At 36.5% G+C, this 21,594-nt stretch overlaps 3 protein-coding genes and 1 long non-coding RNA gene across 7 annotated transcripts in view; 2 read left to right on the forward strand and 2 right to left on the reverse strand.

Moving 5' to 3' along the window:
• Nucleotides 1-21,594, forward strand: part of gogo (golden goal) — a 209,201-nt gene that overhangs the window by 59,904 nt on the left and 127,703 nt on the right. For all 4 annotated transcript variants that reach the window (XM_069501712.1, XM_069501714.1, XM_069501713.1 and 1 more), the window contains exon 2: nt 19,143-19,173. The gene's annotated coding sequence lies outside the window, so the exon portion shown is untranslated. The remainder of the gene's footprint in view (nt 1-19,142; nt 19,174-21,594) is intronic.
• LOC117986706 (esterase FE4-like) lies at nt 755-3,073 on the reverse strand (the record flags this gene model as incomplete). Its single annotated transcript, XM_034973579.2, has 3 exons — nt 755-950; nt 1,267-2,573; nt 2,924-3,073. Coding segments are annotated over 3 exons (1,653 nt in total), but the record flags the coding sequence as incomplete, so codon positions are not given.
• On the reverse strand, nt 4,963-8,061 carry LOC117986707 (esterase FE4-like). The gene is made up of 4 exons (XM_069501669.1): nt 7,952-8,061; nt 7,576-7,719; nt 5,611-6,917; nt 4,963-5,217 (listed from the first exon to the last, which is right to left on the reverse strand). The coding sequence occupies exons 1-4, from the start codon at nt 7,994-7,996 to the stop codon at nt 5,022-5,024; spliced, it is 1,692 nt and encodes a 563-aa protein (XP_069357770.1). The 5' UTR covers nt 7,997-8,061; the 3' UTR covers nt 4,963-5,021.
• Nucleotides 11,847-13,077, forward strand: LOC138403006 (uncharacterized). Its single transcript, XR_011237313.1, has 4 exons — nt 11,847-12,151; nt 12,276-12,396; nt 12,649-12,727; nt 12,815-13,077. It is a non-coding gene; the product is annotated as an uncharacterized lncRNA (long non-coding RNA).

Consider the following 21,594-nt stretch of genomic DNA (forward strand, 5'->3'; position numbering starts at 1 on the left):
GAGGAGTTCTGTTCTCCATCTCCGAGGATATTCATCAGATCTTCACCGAAGTAAAATAGACCTCTCAAGTATGTCCTACCAAACAAAAAAGAATCATCAAAATCAATTTATATTTGGCGGAGAAATTGCGTAACAAACATACAAAAACATACATTTCAATTGAGAACCTCCTCCTTTTTTGAAGTCGGTTAAAAATATGCTACGCCCAGGTTAAAACCCTACTGTTTACAAAGCTATTACACTGATCGCGAGCAATTTACTCTTATCCATTGAGGAGTTCCGTTCTCCATCTCCGAAGATATTTATAAAATCTTTACCAAATTAAAATGGGACCACCTCTGAAGTATGTCCTACAAAACAAAAAAAAGAATCAATAAAATCGGTTCATAATAGACGGAGTAATCGCGTAACAAACATTCAAAAAAAAAAAGAAAACATACAGTCGAATTGAGAACCTCCTCCTTTTATTTAAGTCGGTCAAAAATCTGATTTAAGGGGAGCCTCCTTCAAGCACTTACATGCTATAATTTTAACTCGGTGAACTCAATGAAATTTTGTTGATACGCTCTAGAGTAAAAATGATTATCTGTGTGCGTAGTTTGTCAGCTTTTCGTAAAAATAAGCAGTTTCAAAGTTACACGTGTTCAAAGATTTGTAGTACAAATAATAATAATGTGTAAATTTTCGAGCCTGTGTAACTTTGACATTTGAAAAATACAACAATTATTGAAGATAATGTGTTTTATCGTACAGATTATATATTATTTGTATTATTTCCAACATGATAAAAGGGAACGCGAGCTCGTATGTATAGGTTCCTCCAAAACTGCACGATGGACGCCTCCGGTTGAGTGCCTGTTGTCAGATTTATGCCGATGTCCAAGAAGCTTTGTGTTGTGGCGTTGTATTGGTCCCAACGTACTCTCAACGATGAGTCAGGTGTTGGATTGCTGAAATGAAACGAGTTGTTGATGAAAAAGAAATCATAAGATAAAGAAATTGACCGCAATAAAAATCCATATCCATTCTAATATTATAAATGCGAAAGTGTGTCTGTCTGTCTGTCTGCTAGCTTTTTACGGTTCAACCGTTCATCCGATTTTCAAGAAATTTGGTATAGAGATAGCTTACATCCCGGGGAAGGACATAGGCTACTTTTTATCCCGGAAAATTGAAGAGTTCCCACAGGATTTTTAAAAACCTAAATCCACGCGGACGAAGTCGCGGGCATTATCTAGTAAATTATAATTAGTTGTTCATAGCTACCCAAATTTAGCGTAGTTGGCAAACAAAGTGGTAATCTGCTTGATTATTCTGTAGGATTTGCTATTCGTAATGACTGGCAAGTTTAACTTGTTTGCTTGGAATAAATACATTTCAATATCATTTCGACCTGCTCCTTTTAATCCATATTTGAGTCCATCTCTGCTGTAAACGTTTCTTTCTGTTACACCACTAAATCTATACAAGTACTTTCTTTTTCTAAATGAATAATATACGTCGCTAATTTGCCTCAACGATTGATATTTAAATGTATCCGATAAATAAGTAACAAACTCCTTCATCGTGCTTATGCTAACAGGTTTTTCTCCGAAGTAATAATCCACAATAGCATCAGACAACGGTAGATATTCAACTGCACTGATATAGTACAGAAATCTTCTTGGATTGAACAACTCGGGAAATCTGTTGTATACATCAATCAAATACTCTTCATAATAAGAGACACCAGACAAAGCTTCAGCATTAGAGTAACCTATCATTATATCGACATCGTTAACATTTCCATTTATGGTCGCTTCTACAGAGTCTTCAATTAAAAATCTCTCCTGACCAAAGTCTTGCTCTACTACCGGTCCAAACTGAAACATTTTCGCGCGATTGTTTATATATATTTCCGCAATTATCGTGTATGGTCTAGTGTCTACTAATCTATATGCTGCGACATTTTTAAAGAATTTGAAAAGTGCAGTGGAGTTTTTGGTTTCATATCCCATAATTTTCCCAAGCGTAAAGCCTCTTCGTGCCGATTCAAACTCAACACCAAAATCAATAAGAGGCACCCCGCTTATTGCGATCACTCTATGGAACAGGCCTTTAGACATCGGCGATATGGCGTGTAGAAGACAACTATTAGCACCGGCAGTGGTCCCAAAGATGGTGACTTTATGGGGGTTGCCACCGAACTGAGCAATATTTCTTTGCACCCATTTTAAAGCTGCGACTTGATCTTTCATACCGGCATTTCCGGGTATCTCTTTAGACCCCAAACTTAAAAATCCAAGAGCGTCCAGTCGATAGTTCATTGTCACAAGAACAACATTTAGGCTCATGAAAAAATCTGGTCCCAAGTAGTCATCATTACCTGACCCGCTTTGGAAGCCTCCTCCGTGAATATAAACCATGACTGCCAATGGTGAGGTTGGCATCACATTTGGAGTGTAAACATTCAAATAGAGACAATCTTCGCTTGATGGTACCAACTCCCCAGTATAGAAGTCTATTTGTGTGCAGATGTTTCCATGCTGTGTTGCATTTCTTATGCCCTTCCAACGTGCTGCTGGTTGCGGAGGCTAAAATAATATAATAGACGCTTAGTAAATACATGATCAGTTAAATGTAAGATTCAATAAGATTGAGCTTTTAAAAACTTTAGTAGTTTAGTACTAGTTAACCAAGAACAGAGATAAATATAATCAATTACGGTATCACATCTTTATGAACTTCATACTGGTACCCGATATTGGCCGTAGTAGTAAGAAATGTACAGCGTCGTCAATTTTTTATTTTTTATTACTAGACAGTAATTTCAGTAAAATAGTGAACTATCAATAAATTAAGCTACAGGTCTTAAAATAGTGCTTTCTTTTTTACATGTTCTCTGCCGAAAAGAATTATTTTAGTAAAACTTGAAATCAAATACCTGAAATCTCAAATAACCTTCAGGTGGGGCGGCATACGGTATGCCTTTGAATGAATTGTAGAGAGCATCTCTGGTGACTGTCACTCGTTGCTCTCCTCGCAAAATTCCCTGTTCCACATGAACCAGGACGGCATTCACATTTTGCTGGAATAATACAAAGTGTTTAGATCACAATAAGTAATATAATAAGGTTGCCTTTCTTTCGGTATTCTTCTTCTAAATATATAAAAGGAAAAGCTGACTGAGTGATTGACTGATATATCAACGCACAGCTCAAATTTATGGATGGATCGGGCTGAAAGGCATGCTTACAGCTGGCACACACACACACAAAACATGGACTTACACGCACATATTTTCTTTAGTTTGTTTTGTATTCACTGAGCTGGAGGCCCTGTCTTCCGAGAAACAGTTTTTACTAGTTCGGAAAACAGGTGCACAGTAATGTTTTTGTAATAATTATTATAACAGCTGATCTATGTCAATAATGTCAGTTATACTTAGGTATGTTGTATTTTATTTTGTGCCAAATTTTTATTTTAGCTTATGTGACCATCCGCTAAAAAAGGATTATTGAAAATTCGATACGAGTTTGAAATTCCAAAGGGGGGGGGGGGGGGGGGGTTAAGGTGTAGGCCACGTGTCTGCTAGAGAATCGTAAGACTTTCCTAAGCTAAGTTCCCGCTATCCGTTCGTCCGTCGGCCAGTCCGTCTGTCTGTCAGTGGGCTGTATCTCTTGAACCGTAACAGGTAGAGAGTTGAAATTTTCACATTGTGTATTTCTATTGCCGCTATAACAACAAATAACTAAAATTTCAAAATGGCCGCCATGAAATTGAAATAAAATAAAAAGTGTTATTTCTTGTACGATGGTACGGAACCCCTCGTGTGTGCGAGTCCACCTCTCACGTGACGACTTTTTTATTGCGAGACAGGCTTGCTCGATAGAGATTGGAAAAAATTGGAAAGTGATGCTTTGGAATACTTTGGATTGTCTGATACTTAGTAATTCCAGGCTTTATGCCATTTTTGATCAATTTTCGCCAATAGGTAGGTACGTAGGTAATAGGTATCTATAATTATTGTTAAGGTGACGCAGGACGCTCGACCGAAATTGGCAGCGCACGTGGGTAACATGTTTGCTTTTCACTTGACATTGTATGAGAAAGTTGAGAGGCACGATGATTTTCACCGAAATCAAGCGCGCAAAAAGGGTTTAGGAAAAGTATTTTTGGGCAAAAACTGCTGAATTTATGTTTACAAAGTAAAGTTATTTCAACTAATGAATAAATAAACTACGTCTAATGATAAATTTTTTTAGAATTTTCATATCCCTAATATTATTTATTTACGCCCGAAGTTGTCATTAATTTAGTGTTAAAATAGGAACCTTTTGAGCCTCGTAACTTTTAAATCAATATTTTGTTCAATGTTTTATGTATCAATAAACCTAGATAATGACGAGATAAATCGATATAATTCTTAGTTTTGTGCGTACAATATCGAATATTGTTGTAATTTCCCTCCTACGTTTGTATGAAGAAAGCACTGAACTGAGTCCCCTTAAGGCGGTTAAAAATATTATGACGATTCAAACTAAAAATATTTAATAAGTACAACTACTAACAGATAGTTTGTACTTACGTTTAATATTATAATTATAAAATTAACTAGCACTAAGTACATATCAAACAATCTTATAACTGAATAAGTTTCTATTATGAATTCGTTGACTCTTATACCAAAATTGTTAACAAACCTGTATTTTATCAATTTATATAAGTACCTACCATACACATAGTTAAACGTTGATAGGAAATAACATTAACTCTTGTTGATGTTCTGAATGATATAATAATATGAAACTCATATTGGATTGCTCTGAGAAGTTTAGACACCTACCTATTTAGGTACCATTTTTTACCGACATCGAACCTGTTAACCTAATAGGAAGGAAAGGAAAATGTAGGTATGTTTTATATGTTACGTATTTTTTTTTAAAAAAATCAATCAAATCAAATCAAATCTTTGAGCCCGTGTAACTTTGAAACTTGAGAAATAAAATAATTTATTAAACACAAATACAGGTCGTACAGGATTATATATCATTTGAATTATTTCCAACATGATAAAAGGGAACGCGTGCTCGTATGTATAGGTTCCTCCAAAACTGCACGATGGACGCCTCCGGTTGAGTGCCTGCTGTCAGATTTATGCCGATGTCCAAGAAGCTTTGTGTTGTGGCGTTGTATTGGTCCCAACGTACTCCCAATGACGACTCAGGTGTTGGGTTGCTGAAATAAAACAGTAAGATTTAGAAGAAAATCATCAATACCTAATAATTGAAGAAATTAAGAAAATCAATTATAAATCCATACTAATATTATAAATGCGAAAGTGTGTCTGTCTGTCTGCTAGCTTTTCGCGGCCCATCCGTTTAACCGATTTTGATGAAATTTGGTTCTGTCAAGAATGATGACTACACTTTTCTAACTCGGAAAGGGTATGGCACTTTTTTCAACGGATACATCCCTAATCGTACCGTACCGGAACGCTAAAATGCTTGGTGGCAATGCGTTGCCGGCTTTTGTTCCAAAAAAGAACCCAACCCTTCCGTTAAAAGATGAGGCAATTTACTGAATAAAAAATAAAAACAAATATTATTAACATTAATTGTTGATAGTTACCCAAATTTAGCGTAATTGGCAAATAAAGTAGTTATCTGCTTGATTATTTTGTAGGATTTGCTATTCTTAATGACTGGCAAGTTGAACTCGTTTGCTTGGAATAAATACATCTCAATATCATTTCGACCTGCTCCCTTTAATCCATATTTAAGTCCATCTTTGCTGTAAACATTTCTTTCCGACACGCCATTAAATCTATACAGGTATTTCCTTTTTGTAAATGAAAAATATACGTCACTCATATGCCTCAAAGATTGATATTTATATGTATCAGTTACATAGTTAACGAACTCTTCCATCGTGCTTATGCTAACAGGTTTTTCCCCGAAGTAATAATCCACAATAGCATCAGAAAACGGTAAATATTCAACTGCACTGAGATAGTACAGAAATCTTCTTGGATTGAACAACTCGGGATATCTGTTGTATACATCAATCAAATACTCTTCATAATAAGAGATACCAGACAAACCTTCAGCATTAGAGTAACCTATCATTATATCGACATCGTTAGTATTTCTATTTACGATCGATGTTACAGCCGCTTCAGTTAAAAACCTCTCCTGACCAAAGTCTTGCTCCACTACCGGCCCAAACTGAAACATTTTCACTAGATTATTCATATATATTTCCGCAATTATTGTGTGTGGTCTAGTGTCTACTAGTTTATATGCTGGAACATTTTGAAAGAATTCGAAAAGTGCAGTGGAGTTCTTGGTTTCATATCCCATAATTTTCCCAAGCGTAAAGCCTCTTCGTGCCGATTCAAACGTAACACCAATATCAAAAAGAGGCACCCCGCTCATTGCGATCACTCTCTGGAACAGGCCTTTAGACATTGGCGATATGGCGTGTAGAAGACAACATATAGCGCCGGCGGTGTTCCCAAAAATGGTGACTTTATTCGGGTTGCCACCGAACTGAGGAATATTTCGTTGCACCCATTTTAAAGCCGCGACTTGATCTTTTAAACCAGCATTTCCGGGTATCTCTTTAGATCCCAAACTCAAAAATCCAGGAGCATCCAGTCGATAATTCAGAGTCACAAGAACAACATTTAGGCTCATGAAAAAATCTGGTCCCAAGTAGTCATCATTGCCTGACCCGCTTTGGAAGCCTCCTCCGTGAATATAAACCATGACTGCCAATGGTGAGGTTGGCATCACATTTGGAGTGTAAACATTCAAATAGAGACAGTCTTCGCTAGAGGGTAAAATTTCCCCAGTGCGGTAGTCTATTTGTGTGCAGATGTTTCCATGTTGTGTTGCATTTCTAATCCCCTTCCAACGAGCTGCTGGTTGGGGAGGCTGAAATATAATGGACGCGTATCAATTACAATAATCTAGTGGTTAAAGATTTAAGTGATATAGATGTTTTAAGGCCAGCCCTATTTTACCAGATATTAGCGGTCAGAAAACTTCATACGGCACTCGCTCTGTGAATTGGTAAATTCTTCAGCAACGCCTTCTGGCGTGAGTCGGAATTTTTACTGACAATAAGTATGCGGCTGGCCTAGAAAACTATTTTAGTAGTTGACTGAGAAAAGAGATAAATAATGGCGATTTCGCATCTTTATCGCTTAAATACTTAAATAAAAGAGCGCCCTGCAGTAAGAAAAGGGCACCAATCATCGTCGATTTTTCATCGTTTATTTTGTAGGCGATGCCAATGGTTTTAATTTAGTTGCACACAATCTCTAATGGTAATCCATTCAGATGGTCCAGTAATTTCAGTCTTTCATTTGGCATGTTTCACTCGAAATGAAACGACTGAACAAATGAAATGAATCAAAAGTGCTAAACAAAATGAGACAATCCCTCAAGTGAACCGAACCGTCTGATATCACCATGAATTTAACTAATTTGACAAGTCTAAACAAGAGAAGCTTAGTGCTGGGTCTAAAACTATCAAAAATGACCAGTTTTTGCTACAAGTAAAAATAATGTAAAACTTGAAATAAAATACCTGAAATCTCAGGTGACCTTCAGGTGGGGCGGCATACGGTATGCCTTTGAATAAATTGTAGAGAGCATCTCTGGTGACTGTCACTCGTTGCTCTCCTCGCAAAATCCCCTGTTCTACGGAAACCAGGACCGCATTCACATTTTGCTGAAAAAGTTTAAAGTGCATTGTGTTTAGACTACACTGTAGGAAATTTCAACCCCCTTAGAGGTTGGAATTTCATAAATCCTTTCTTAACGGATGTCTACGACATAATAGCTATCTGCATGCCAAATTTCAGCTCGATCCGTCCAGTGGTTTGAGCTGTGCGTGGATAGATCAGTCAGTCAGTCAGCTTTTCCTTTTCCATTTTTACATATAGATATGATACTGTTCTTACGTGTAATATTATGATTATGAAATTAAGTAACGATACATAGTACATATCAAAAAATTTCAAAATTGAATTAAACGTTCCTATTAAGAACTCGTTGACTCTTATAGACGAACTAAAAGTGATAAGTGATAACAAACCTGTATTTTATCACTCACTGTTGTATTGTACTTGTGTGTCACTTAGGGTCCATTCACAGTGGCAATGGTTGGAAGCGAATTTCTTATATTTTACAAAGCACATTTACCTCTATTTCCACCAATATTTAAAAAAATTAAGTTATATCACTTGCTATAATAAGGGCTTTTGAAAGTAGTTTCGATAACTGCAACGTGTCGCTACTAGATGGCATTAACATTCGCTTCATTACTGAGTGATCATAAGTACATATCACAAATTTCGTCACTGGCAGCAAGCGAATCGTAGCTCAGCGGGCAGAGCGTTGGGCGCGATCCCAGGAGACGCGGGTTCGAATCCTGCCGGTCAGCAATTTTTGATATGTATTTCAAATTATTCAGAAGTTTCGTTGAAGTGTAGGTAAAAATATACTTGCTATCATGTTGAAGAAAAATATCGAGAGGAAACCTGCTTGCCTGAGAGTTCTCCATAGTGCGGTCTATCCCATAAAGTGTGAGCCAAATAGTTTAATTATCAGAAAAATAATGAGTTGACAGTAAAAACGTGGCTGAAGTGTCACGTGTACATAGTAAGCACCTGAGTCACGGTAATACGTGCCTGAGTCCAACATCTGTATAATTATTTATCTAAATATATAAAAGAGAAATACCACTCACTCACTGACTGACTGACTGACTAATCACGAAATCTCAGAAACTATAAAGCCTACAAACTTGAAATTTGGAAGGTAGGTAGGTTCTTTCTAGGACGTAGGTGTCAGCTAAGAAACGGTTTTGAAAAATTCCCCCCCTAAGGGTGCGAAAGAGGGGGTCGAAGGTTGTATGAAAGTCCTATGTTTTTGGAGTTAGAGACGTGAAAATCGACATTTAGGTTATTAGCTTTAAATAATAAAAATCTGTATAATTCAATTTGGGAAATTCCCCCCTTAAGGGTGGTAAAATAGGGGGGCAATGTTTTTATAGAAAAGTTTTAACAATTGTTATTTTTACTTGAAATTTGAAATGTAGGCTATTTTTAGGGGGTAGGTATCAGATAAGAAAGGATCTAACTAAATTCCCCCCATAAGGGAGTAAAATGGGGGTGGAGGGGTAATATGAAAAACCTACGTTTTTGAAGTTAGAGATAATATTATGAAAATTGGCATTTAGGTATTCTGGGTTCCGTGTCTTAAGGTGAGACTAAGTGAGTAGGTAAGTGGGGCCTTTTGCAGCGGGAAAGTTTCAGATCTCATGTGAAACCAGTACGCGGACGAAGTCGCGGGCATCTGCTAGTTTAAGCATAAGAGAGAGTGCCTGAGACATTTGTGTGAACAATGTTCACTCTAACGTAAGAGCTATTTAATTTAGTCAGGCGCAAATAGTTAATTATTTATTTATCTAATAGAAAAGGAATATTTACATATTACTTACTTAGAAAAAAACTTGTCATTAAAAAATATATATTTACAAAAAATATACGCCGTCCAAATGGTCATTTATGTGCATTGTACCTAATACACTGGCGCTACTACCTCGCTGAATGGCAAATAATTTCATTAATATTAAATAATTACTAGCTGATGCCCGTGACTTCGTCCGCGTGGATTTAGGTTTTAAAAAATCCCGTAGGAACTCTTTGATTATCCAGGATAAAAAGTAGCCTAGGTCCTTCCCCGGGATGCAAGCTGTCTCTGTAGCAAATTTCGTCAAAATCAGTTGAAGTTTGAACGGTTCGGCCGTGAAAGGCTAGCAGACAGACAGACAGACAGACACACTTTCGCATTTATAATATTAGTATGGATTAGTAAAATAAGATATAAAAAATATACTTTTAAAAATCAATATAATTTTAGTTACAGAAGAAAATTACAACGCCTTATTTCAATACTATAATTTTAAAAAAAAAAGAATATTAGCCATGTTAAATGACAAATATTCCCCTTTCCTCTCCAATTAAGCGTCAGACTTGTGCTAGGAGCAGGTACGACAATAGTGCAACGGGCGGGGTTTGAACCGTCGACCTTTCGGTTTTCAGTCCACTCCTATACCGGTTGAGCTATTGAGGCTCGATTTAATTATTAATATGGCAGTCTGGATAAGAGTCATGGAGTAGGTATTTGGTTCAAAGGTTAAACTGTTTTTGGTGACAGCGACGCGACCCTTATCCAATGTCCCTAGGGAGAACTAGATTTGTGCACTGCCCGCCATGGAATTCATACCTAAATACAAATTTAATTTAGGTTCTGTTGGTGCTTGTATACAACTTGTATTACATTCATTGTGTCAACATTATATTTTATTTAAATACCTTCTACCTACCTATAATATTATTATGTCCATGACTTTGTCCAAGTGGATCTCAAAATGCATGGAAACTCTTTATTTTCCGGGATAAAAAGTAGCTTAAGTATATTATTTCCATACCCGAGATGCATGCTATCTGTGTATGCTACAGCTATTAGATTAACATCCTTGTATGTTTTTATTACGTTTACTTGTGTTGTTTATGTGTGAAATAAAGTATAAATAAATAAAGAAATACGCTCTCGCATTTATTAATCTAAATATATAAAAGGAAAAGGTGATTGACTGACTGATCTATCAACGCACAGCTCAAACTACTGTACGGATCGGACTATGTTTGGCATGCAGATAGCTGCTATTGTGACGTAGGCATTCACTAAGAAAATATTTCTGAAAATTCATCCCCTAAGGGGGTGAAATAGGGGTTTGAAATTTGTGTAGTCCACGCGGACGAAGTCGCGAGCATAAGCTAGTAGTAGTATAGATATGGATTAGTATTTAAGATATTAAGTTCAGGATAAGAAGAAGTTCAATCAGAATCAGAAGGTTATTGGTTTACTAAAGCCAATTTCTTTTTTTTTTTTTTTTTGTTAGTATTGAGACCTTAAAACTAGTTATTATAAAATTCTTACCAAAACAATAAACCTGTATTCCGAACTAGTAGAAACTGTGTCTCGGAAAACAGGGCCTCCAGCTCGGTGAATACAAAGCTAACTACATACTAACTAACATACTAACTAAACTAAAGAGCTAAAGAAAATAATATGTGTGTGGAAGTCCATGTTATCTGTGTTTGTGTGGGCGTGAGTGCGTGTGTGCATGGTTTCAATCAATCAAAAAAATAACTTGAGAACGGGACGAGGGCAAAGGCGATTAACCCTCATCCTATCTCCGGCAGCCCCGCGGGATAACTCGATCTTGACACTAGCAACGGTATACAAATTGGATTTGTTGTCGCTACTAGAAGGCCTCCGGTCAAGTTTAACTGAGTTTCGGTAAATATTTGGTTAGTATCTACCTACTTGATGGGAATTACAGTTCAAGGGTCAAGTGGATTATCTTTAAGGCGCCTGTTCCATCGCTGACGAAAAGCGACTAGCTATCGAATCCTCGCTCAAGAAACGTACAATCGATATAATGATTCCGAGTCAATTAAAGAGATACGTAAACATGCGCTAACTGTGCGTACTGCTGGGTATTATACTTTGTCACTTGCTTTGTCATAACGATGAGAAATATCAAGGAAAAACTCATTCAGAGGCGATTGTCAAAACACTCGCGCAATTTACGCAGACTCTGCCGCAGGGGGTGGCAACTTTGTATGGGGCCGTTGCAGACTTTTTTATGGAATCATTTAGAATGAAACAAAGAAATTCTTTGTCTCATTCTAGACTTCAAAGTCAGAGACAAAGTTTCAAACTATAAACAACTGGCAACTATCTACTCTATGGTACATTTGTTTTTAGGTTGTTGGTTTAAATATGAAAGTTTTCTTTCCCAACAGTTGTGATAAATTTGTATTTTTTTAGTTGTATTTCATGTGGTTTAGTGTTTTTGCTTCTATTTTTCTCTCCCTGTTAGCTTGAAGAAACTCGCAGCAGTGTGATTGAGACTAGAGAAAAATAAGAACAGTGACTTATTGTTTGGTGACTCTTTTCGTTTGTAAGATTAAATTTATCATGTCTGATAAATATAGAAAGCGTGTTAAGTGCTGTGCATTGGCTTTCGACCCAACACTTACTATCCACTCTTTACCAAGAGCCGGAAAGGCATCTAATTATGCAAGGTAAATATTGTCGTGTCCCTTAAGTACCAGCTGTTCTTTTTATCTACAAACCGGCTAAAGAAGTCAGAAACGCTGGTGTTTTTGATATTTTGGTTTATTATATAGTATTATTATAATGTTTCAGACTTCGAATTTGGGCAGAATATTGTTTTGCCAATGTAACTGAGTAGGTGTTGAAAAGCTTGCACACCAGCAGTGTGCCTGGCTCACCAGCAGAAACATTGCAACAACATTCAATTTCAGTGGTATGTACCTAGTAACTATTCATTTCTATTGCAATTTGTAAAAAAATCTCAGAAAAACATCAATTTTGTTCATTTTGCCTCATTTTAGAACCTGTCCTAATGTGCCTATCTTGTCTCTGCCAGCAGACACATCACAACAACATTTAATTCAGTTGGTACATAATATAAATTTCTATTGCAATATGTACCTACTTAACACATTCTCAGTAGATAAACCAATATATTGATTTTGTGTATTTTGCCTTATTCCAGGAACAGTCAGTGTGGCTTCCACAACCCACTAGGTACCAAATGTGCCTATCTTATCTCGGCCACCAGATACATCACAGTGGTATGTAATATAATGTTTCTATTGCAATTTTTTATAAATCATCAGTTAAAAAAATATAATAATTTTGTGTATTTTGCCTTATTTCAGGACCTGTCTGTGCTTCCACAAACCACTACTAAATATGCCTATATGCCTATATTGGTTCTGTTCATTATTCTATTTATGATATATTGAATAAGTAGTTCTTGCTATGTAACATTCCCTAGTTTGAAAAACATTTCAGTATTAGATCTTTAATAATAATTAATCTGTTTAAAAGATAATAATTCTATTAAGATTTATTACTGTAATCCAACTTTGGTTTAACTATAACCTGTTTTTGTAATTTCTTCATTATGTATGCTGTGGATTATGACGTATTTGTAATAAAACACTTTAAAAGTACATTTTTTTTACTTCATCTAATAGCTTAGAAAAAAAATGAGTAAAAACATAACTTAAATCTTTGTATATAAAAATTTATTTCTAAAAATTATAGCATTTTAAAAAGTTTTTACTTGTTTTATTCCAGTTTTGTTATGACCGCTTTTCAATCGCCATAAATAATAATCTTTAACTGTGGAATAAACTCCTCGGTTAAAGATTATTTGGCGATTGAAATGCGGGCCTAATATAGAAAAAAAAAAAAAACAATACGGGGTTCGTAATTTCGCGCCAAAAGTTTAATTCTATGGAATCACTAATAGATGGCGTGACGGTGCACAGTCTGCACTTTATTTGTATGTAGTTGGGCTTCTTCTCCTGGAGTAAATGTGTTCTGTGCTCTGCCGTCACTCATAGTCTAGCGACAAAACTATTCCAACTACACACTCACTTTTCATTGCTCGGCACTCGCCTACTCGTTTAGTAACGACAAAACAAAACCAAAAGAAAATGCTGAGAAAAGTACGCAACAAAACTTTACGTTTCTCGGAAGAAATAACTTCTCAAAGCAGCGGTGGATTTATCACAAAAGATGATTCAAAAGAGGCTTCAAAAAGTCTATTTAAATAAAAGTAATACTGATGGGCATCCTTTTTGAAGAAAAAAGCGAAAATCTAAGGGATGTACGTGGAACACCATTAATCTAATTGGGAATTGAGGACGTAGGAACACTGATCGCTGTTAACTCTTTCATCCTTCATAGCTTTATTTACTGAATTCTTTTTCAAACGGGGGCTTAGCTATGAAAAGTGGTCGTATTAGTGGGGTTTACTTTACGGACGTCTCTAGCTACTTTATAGTAATATCATCGTGAGGAAACCTGCATGCCTGAGAGTTCTCCATAATGTTCTCAAAGGTGTGTGAAGTCTGCCAATCCGCACTTGGCCAGCGTGGTAGACTATGGCCAAAACCCTTCTCACTCTGAGAGGAGACCCGTGCTCTGTAGTGAGCCGGCGATGGGTTGATCATGATGATGATGATGAATACTACACAAAGGAATTTGCTGTCTTTAATCGATTTTTACAACTCATACAGGTAGAAACAAAAATTCTCTAGCAACATAAATTGCATTGATACACTGTGCAAATACGACACGTTATTACATCAACACGCACTGATGCCTCAATACTCATCAGTCATCTTTGATGCTCCTTTGAATGAATTCTATGGGTAGCTATGTTCCTTTCGAAGTTCAATGAAACAGTGCAAATACTTGCTCGGATCTAAGCGAAGGTTTGGCACGACTTACCTATACCAAATCCGATTTATTTTGTTTCCTTTAAATAGGCACATAATTAACACTCTAATGGCTTCATCGGATTTATTGCTAAATAATGATCTCGCAAACATTTTATTTAGGTACTCGGTAAGCAATTCACATAATTCCATGAATAGGCACGAAATACAGACCAATAGAGCTTTTATGTGTTTCGAATTGGGGCAATTAATGAAATCTAAGACACGTAAATCAGATTAAAACGGTCCTAAAGTACTGGTAATTAGATTTTCGCCAATATTTCCCGTCTGCCTATGCGGTAAATACGGGAAACCTCAAAAGTATATTGGTAAAAGATCGAGTTTGAAAGGTTGTTATTTCGTTTTTCACGCGTTTGAGTTTAAGTTCACTCCCATTAGGTACAAGATTGACGCTAATTAGAAGAGAAAAGAAAATAATTTGACAGAATAGGTAGATTTTAGTTACTTAGTAAGAAAATATTTACTATAATATAGTCGTATAACGCTGTGATAGCTTTCCTAGCTTTAACGGTGAAGACAAACATCGTGAGAAAACCAACTTACCTGAGAATGCTTCATAATGTTCTCAAAGGTGTGTGAAGTCTGCCAGCGCGACGTTGTAAACTATGGCCAAACTCTGAGTTCGTACTCAGTTGCAATGTGAGACATCTCTATGAGCAGGTTGATCATGATGTTGTTTTTTTTTTATTCAGATACAAGTTAGCCCTTGACTGCAATCTCAACTGGTGGTAAGTGATGATGCAGTCTAAGATGGGAGCGGGTTAACCTGGAAGGGGTATGACAGCTTTTTATTAAGCCCACACCACTTTAGTTTCTACACGGCATCGTACTGGAACATTAAATCGCTTGGCGACATGGCTTTGCCGGTAGGGTGGTAACTAGCCACGGCCGAAGCCTCCCACCAGATATTGATTGTTGTAGATATTGTTTCGAAGTGTAGGTACATAAAGAATAATAATATAGTCGCTAGTTAGTACTCACTGAGATACCGAATAAACCTGCTGAGTTTTTAAAATGCCTCTTTAAAATGTATAATACTTATTATGTAAGTGTTGTTCATTTTCGTCTCAGCAATCTCTAGAGATGGGTTTCTACGCAAATAGGTTTACTGAAGGCTTTGATTGCGAGTGTTCTGCGCAAATCCCATGCCCAGTGTATAAACTTTGCGTTAATTTCATAACATTTCCATGTCTACTTACGTCCCATTTACGATTTAATTGCTAAAGTGCTGTTTTATCCTTTGAAGTTTGCGTATGGTCTAAGCTGCATTTTTAAATCTAGCACAATATAATATTATGTCTTTTTTAACGCATAGTGTGGAATTTGCAAAGGAAGTGCAACTGTATGTTATTCACAAAATCACAGCCCAGTACAGTATTATAGTTTCGTCTAATGAACATCAACTTTGGCCGTGAGCTAAGTTTCCGAAAAATATTTAATACAGGCATCCTTTGAATAAGATTAATCCATTATACCAGCTCTTAATTAAACCAAAAAGACAAGTTTAAATCTATTGATATCCCTTTCATAATGCTCACTGTGGAAAAGGATAGCACTAGATTTAGACGCGTTTATGTAGTTTAGACATAGCGTACCTACAACAGAATTAGCCAGATTGTCACATAGCATTAGGTAAGATATCGCCGCTAAATACAAACATGGCTGAGTAAAAAAAACGCTTGCCTCTTAACTCTTGAACCCTACAAGCATCGACCGACCGTTTTAGCATACTAATAGGAATATCCAGGCAAACATCACGTGGCGTTGGAGTAACAAGGTTTTGTCGATTCTGCCAAATTATAATTAGCCGGCTGATGTTCCTTGTAGCTTCGTACCCTTGAGGTTTCTACCAAATTATACTTATAATACAGCACAAAGAAAGGTTTAGAGTTAAAATTGTTATAGTTAAATTAAAGGAGACCGACCAGTTTTGGGCCCAGCTAGTCTTGGGCAGATTTAGATTTATGGCAAATTGTTAGAATCCTTGGCTATAATTTTTTTTGGAAAAAAAAACCGACCACTTGCGAGTCAGACAGAGGGTTCCGTACTACAATCGCACGATACATCAAAAACTATTATGCGTAAAAATAAATAAAAATCTTTTTTATAATGTAGGTACAAGTAAAGCCCTTTCATATAATACCCCACTTGGTATAGTAGTCTTACTTTAGAAGTTGAAAATAGCAATATTTGTTCATGAACACCTTGAAATTTTTTTTTGTGAATCCAAATTTTATGATTCTAAGTCAACGGGAAGTACCCTATAGGTTTCTTGACAGACAGACAGACAACAAAGTGATCCTATAAGGGTTCCGTTTATCCGTTTGAGGTACGAAACTCTAAAAATTCACTATAGCAAGGCAGTCATGTTTTTTTTAAATTATTGACTTATTAAAAAAATATAACGAAGGACTAAAATTAAATTGAAAAATAACTGTATGAAATAAACGTTTCAAGATGTCTGTGAGAGGATTTGTCTTCACTTCAAACACCTCTTCCTTGTCGGGATTTAGTTCATTATGTACCCATCTTGTGTCCAGCTGCTTTCGATTCACTATTGAAATTTTATTCGCTTTTCAATAATAGTTTCAAGTAATCTAACTAAGTATTTTATCATTTTAAATGACAGATTTTTTATTATGAGGTTTGTTTTGGATTCATAGTGGTCGCAGTAAAGAGTCTTCTTATGTATTACGTAAATTTTAATGCATTGGCTAGAATGTGTGCCATTGATTGACATATTAATCTAACACGTATTTTTAAAAAAACTTATGATATTGTTTTTACCTACACTTCAAGGAAATTTCTAAATAATTTTGAATACATATTAAAAATTGCGGAACCGGCAGGATTCGAACCTGCGTCTTCTGTCAGTAGGTAAGTTTAAAACTAACATGTAAACGTTACAGACAGTGCGACAAGGTTCTATAGGCACTTCAATGACATTGACAGGGGGCGCTGTTGAAGAACAAAGGCTTACATTTAGAATATTCAAACAAAGGGGACACTTGACGACAACATTAGTTCCGATTTTCGCCACGCGCCAAGATAGCCTTGTCGCACTGTAAGAAGTGTTGTTGTTTTTTTATTTTGGCAGGCGCTAAGCAAAATTAGCGGACTGAAATATTTAATTAAGTTAATATCATAGACGTAGCATTATAATAGATAATACTCTACTGATAGTAGGCTGATATCATAAAAGTTCAATGGTTGATAAAACGTGGTTATCTTAAATATATAAAAGGAAAAGGTGACTGACTGACTGATCTATCAACGCACAGCTCATACTAAGCACGGATCGGGCTAAAATTTAGCATGCAGATAGATAGCTATTATGACGTAGGCATCCGCTAAGAAAGAATTTTTGAAAATTCAACCTCTAAGGGGGTAAAAAAGGGATTTGAAGTTTTTGTAGTCCACGCGGACGAAGTTGCGAGCATAAGTTAGTTATTTATAAGACCTAACTTTTGTAAGACCCATAGACCTATATTTCAACAAAGAAATAATTCATTGATATTCGATTAATATTTTTAATAGATATAAAAAATTATCTCTTTAATAATAATTATTCATAACATCAAAATTTTATTATAATTTATAACATAAAAACTTCACATGAAATAAAGTTCTTCAGGCAATAGACCTTTAGTTTAACCGTGCTGCCTTCGCGTAATTATTGTCGAGAGACAAACTTAAAATGGCTAGATAAAGGTCTAGGGTAACTGCCCGCTCAGAAATGAAATCTTTATTCACGCTTTTCATTCATTTTCACCTTAATGAGGCTACATTTTGTGTAAGCAAAATAGGTTAGGGCTGATTTTGCTTATCGTACCTATGTATCAGTGGCGAGCAGGTCAAAGAGGCATAAATGCACTGCTTACCCCAGTTGTAATAGCTCAATGCATATTTTTCCTATATGACCTGCCAGTAAACAGGTTTCTACCTAACTAATGCCTACCCTGGCTTCAAACACTGTGCACGCCACTGCTATGTATCATACTTAAAACTTGAAGTAGGTACCTACTATGTTTACCTATGTAAAGATAATTATGTTAATTTAATGATATTTAAAGCTTATTTCGCAGTTTAACGACATATTTTAATGTAGGTAACGGGTACATACCACGATTAATGTTTTTGTGTCGATAGTTCAACCCATTAATTTGCACAAATAAAAACATCAAATTAATCATGGTATGTACCTGTTATCTTTATTTTAATATGTTAATTAAACCTATCAGAAATTATAAGTAGTGGGTAATTATTAAACTGCCATACCAAGCTAGCCCACAACTGTTATTTCAATCGACTTCAATTTTAAACGGATTGTGACCGCAAATACGATGCGCAAAGGATTGATAATCTGAAATAATAAAATAATAATATCAATTTTTACTTTAGCGTTTAAACTACCGTGAGTGATTTCCATTATAAATACTATCTGTCCCGGCTTACTCACGTGTGTAGTCGACGTTAGCCCGACTAGTTTCGAACCCATACGGGGTCCTTTTTCAAGGGAGTCCGTCCGCGCCCGCGCCGCGGTTTTGACTTGAAAAAGGACCCCGTATGGGTTCGAAACTAGTCGGGCTAACGTCGACTACACACGTGAGTAAGCCGGGACAGATAGTATTTATAATTTTTACTTTATTGAAAGCTTTCTGCGCTTTCTTTTATTATATCCTATTGATCGTCAATGGAGAGCATTTCAATTAATTTCCATTAATTTCTGTTTCAGATTAAATTGGACGGTGTATGTGTGCTGAGCGGTAAGTTTTTCTTTTTTACTGCAAGTAGGGTTGCCACCTATCTGGGTTTCCGCGGATTTTTCTTAGTTTTGAGGACGTCCATACTCCATAGAGCATCCGGTCGGGGACTCGGATACTGTGTCACCAAAAACATACAATCTAAGTACCTATATAAAATGAAAAGTTGACTGACTGACTGATCTAACAACGCACAGCTCAAACTACTAGACCGATCGTATAGACAACCCTAACTGCAAGGACCAAGAGACACGTTTCTATGCTCATGGTTATTGCTTTTATTGGCACGGCGAGGTGAGGGTATCGACGTAGAATAGCCTTTATGTCGGCAAAATGCGAGCAAAACCGTTGTTAGTGGTGACTTGGGCTCACACATTGTGAGAATATTATCTTTGTCAGATGATTATCAGCGACTATTAAGACGTTAGGTATAGCTGGTAGGTAAAAAAGCAGTGATAGTCTAGTGGCAAACACCTTTTTTATTTTTACTCGACTACGGCAAAGCCACAAAGGAAGAATAAAATAAAATAAAAATAAAAATCTTTTTTATTCGTATAAACTTTTACAAGTACTTACGAATAGTCGGATGCATCTACCACTGGTTCGGAATGCCTTGCCTACCGAGAAGAACCAGCAAGAAGGGGCCTTTCCTACCGAGAAGGGTAATGATTTTGGCAGTCTATGTATGTTTGTATCTATTTATGTTCCACTGTATCCACTAATCTGACGGATGTTACATCCAAAAAAATGGGGGACTTAAATTTTTTTTGCTATTGCATAGAGTAGGATTGCAAATGAAAGAGAAAAAATACTGAGTTCAAAAATATAAATATAGTATACCTACTGTTAAAATATACCAAGCGCCAGAAACTCAATCTAAATATATAAAAGGGAAAGGTGACTGACTGACTGACTGACTGACTGACTGACTGACTGACTGACTTACTTACTGACTTACTGACTGACTGACTGATTGATTGATCTATCAACGCACAGCTCAAACTACTGGACGGATCGGGCTGAAATTTGGCATGCAGAGAGCTATTATGACGTAGGCATCCGCTAAGAAAGGATTTTTGAAAATTCAACTCCTAAGGGGGTGAAATAGGGTTTGAAATTTTGTAGTTCACGCGGACGAAGTCGCGAGCATAAGCTAGTTTTAATATAATATTTCGGTGTTTACGAAGATCGTAGTCGGGTTTCAGTTTTCAATTTTCTGAAATGTATGTGAATAAATAATAATCCGCACTTGACCAGCGTGCTGGTCTATGGCCCGACCCTTCTCATTGATAGGGGATCAGTGTCACACTTAAGCGAGCCGCCGAAAGGGGATGATGACGATGAATCAGTACCCTTATTATAAATGCGAAAGTGTGTTTGTTTGTTTGTTGGTTTGTCCTTCAATCAAGTCGCAACGGATCGACGTGATTTTTTGCATGGTTATAGTTAAAGACCTGGAGAGTGACATAGGCTACTTTTTATCGCCGAAAATCAAAGAATTCCTGCAGGATTTATAAAAACCTAAATCCACGCGAACAAAGTCGTGCATGGGCATCAGCTACTATTAAATTAAAGCCATAACTTATATCACAATCATTCAAGGATGTGTTATGTCATAACATTGCAATTAGTGAGTTCACACTTGCAATGGTATGTAAATGCATTACAATGAAATGGGCGCTGCGTCGCCGTACAATGGCGGGCGTCATTTATATGTAGAGCACACTCTCGACATGAGCACGCACGTTATTAAGGTCACGTGCACTCGATGATGGTTGGTTATTGTTTTTTAACACAAGTATGAGTAATAAAAAGCTGTGATAGCCTAGTGGTTAGGACGTCCGCCTCCTAATCCGAGGTCGGGGATTCGATCCCAGGCACGCACCTGTAACTTTTCGGAGTTATGTGCGTTTTAAGTAGGTATACATATAAGTATCACTTAAAACATCGTGAGGAAACCTAAGAATTATAGATAATGTTCTCAAAGGTGTAAGGGTTCATAAGGACTTAAAGAATTTGTTTAAAACTCCAATGTAACAGACCTGCAAGCAAATCGTAGAAATTAACTCTTAAAAAAGTCGTAAAATAAATTTTGTTTTTTTTAAGCATTGAAAGAAAATATCGTGAGGAAACCTGCATACCTGGGAGGTGGCCATGTTCTCAAAGGTGTGTGAATTCTGCCAATCTGCACATGGCCAGCGTGGTAGACTATGGCCAAAAACCCTTCTTACTCTGAGAGGAGACCGGTGCTCTGTTGTGAGCCGGCTATGGGTTGATTATGATGATGATGATAAAAATGTACTCAGTTACGACATTTACGAGCTTGTTATGCTCGGAATAGTGGTTAGCACCTTCGATTGCAGATGACGAGATCCTAGATTCAATTCCCATAGGCCACAAAATAGTTAAGTATTGGATTTTTCT

This window comes from Maniola hyperantus, chromosome 11 (genome assembly GCF_902806685.2).
Source record: "Maniola hyperantus chromosome 11, iAphHyp1.2, whole genome shotgun sequence".
In the NCBI taxonomy this organism is placed as follows: domain Eukaryota; kingdom Metazoa; phylum Arthropoda; class Insecta; order Lepidoptera; family Nymphalidae; genus Maniola; species Maniola hyperantus.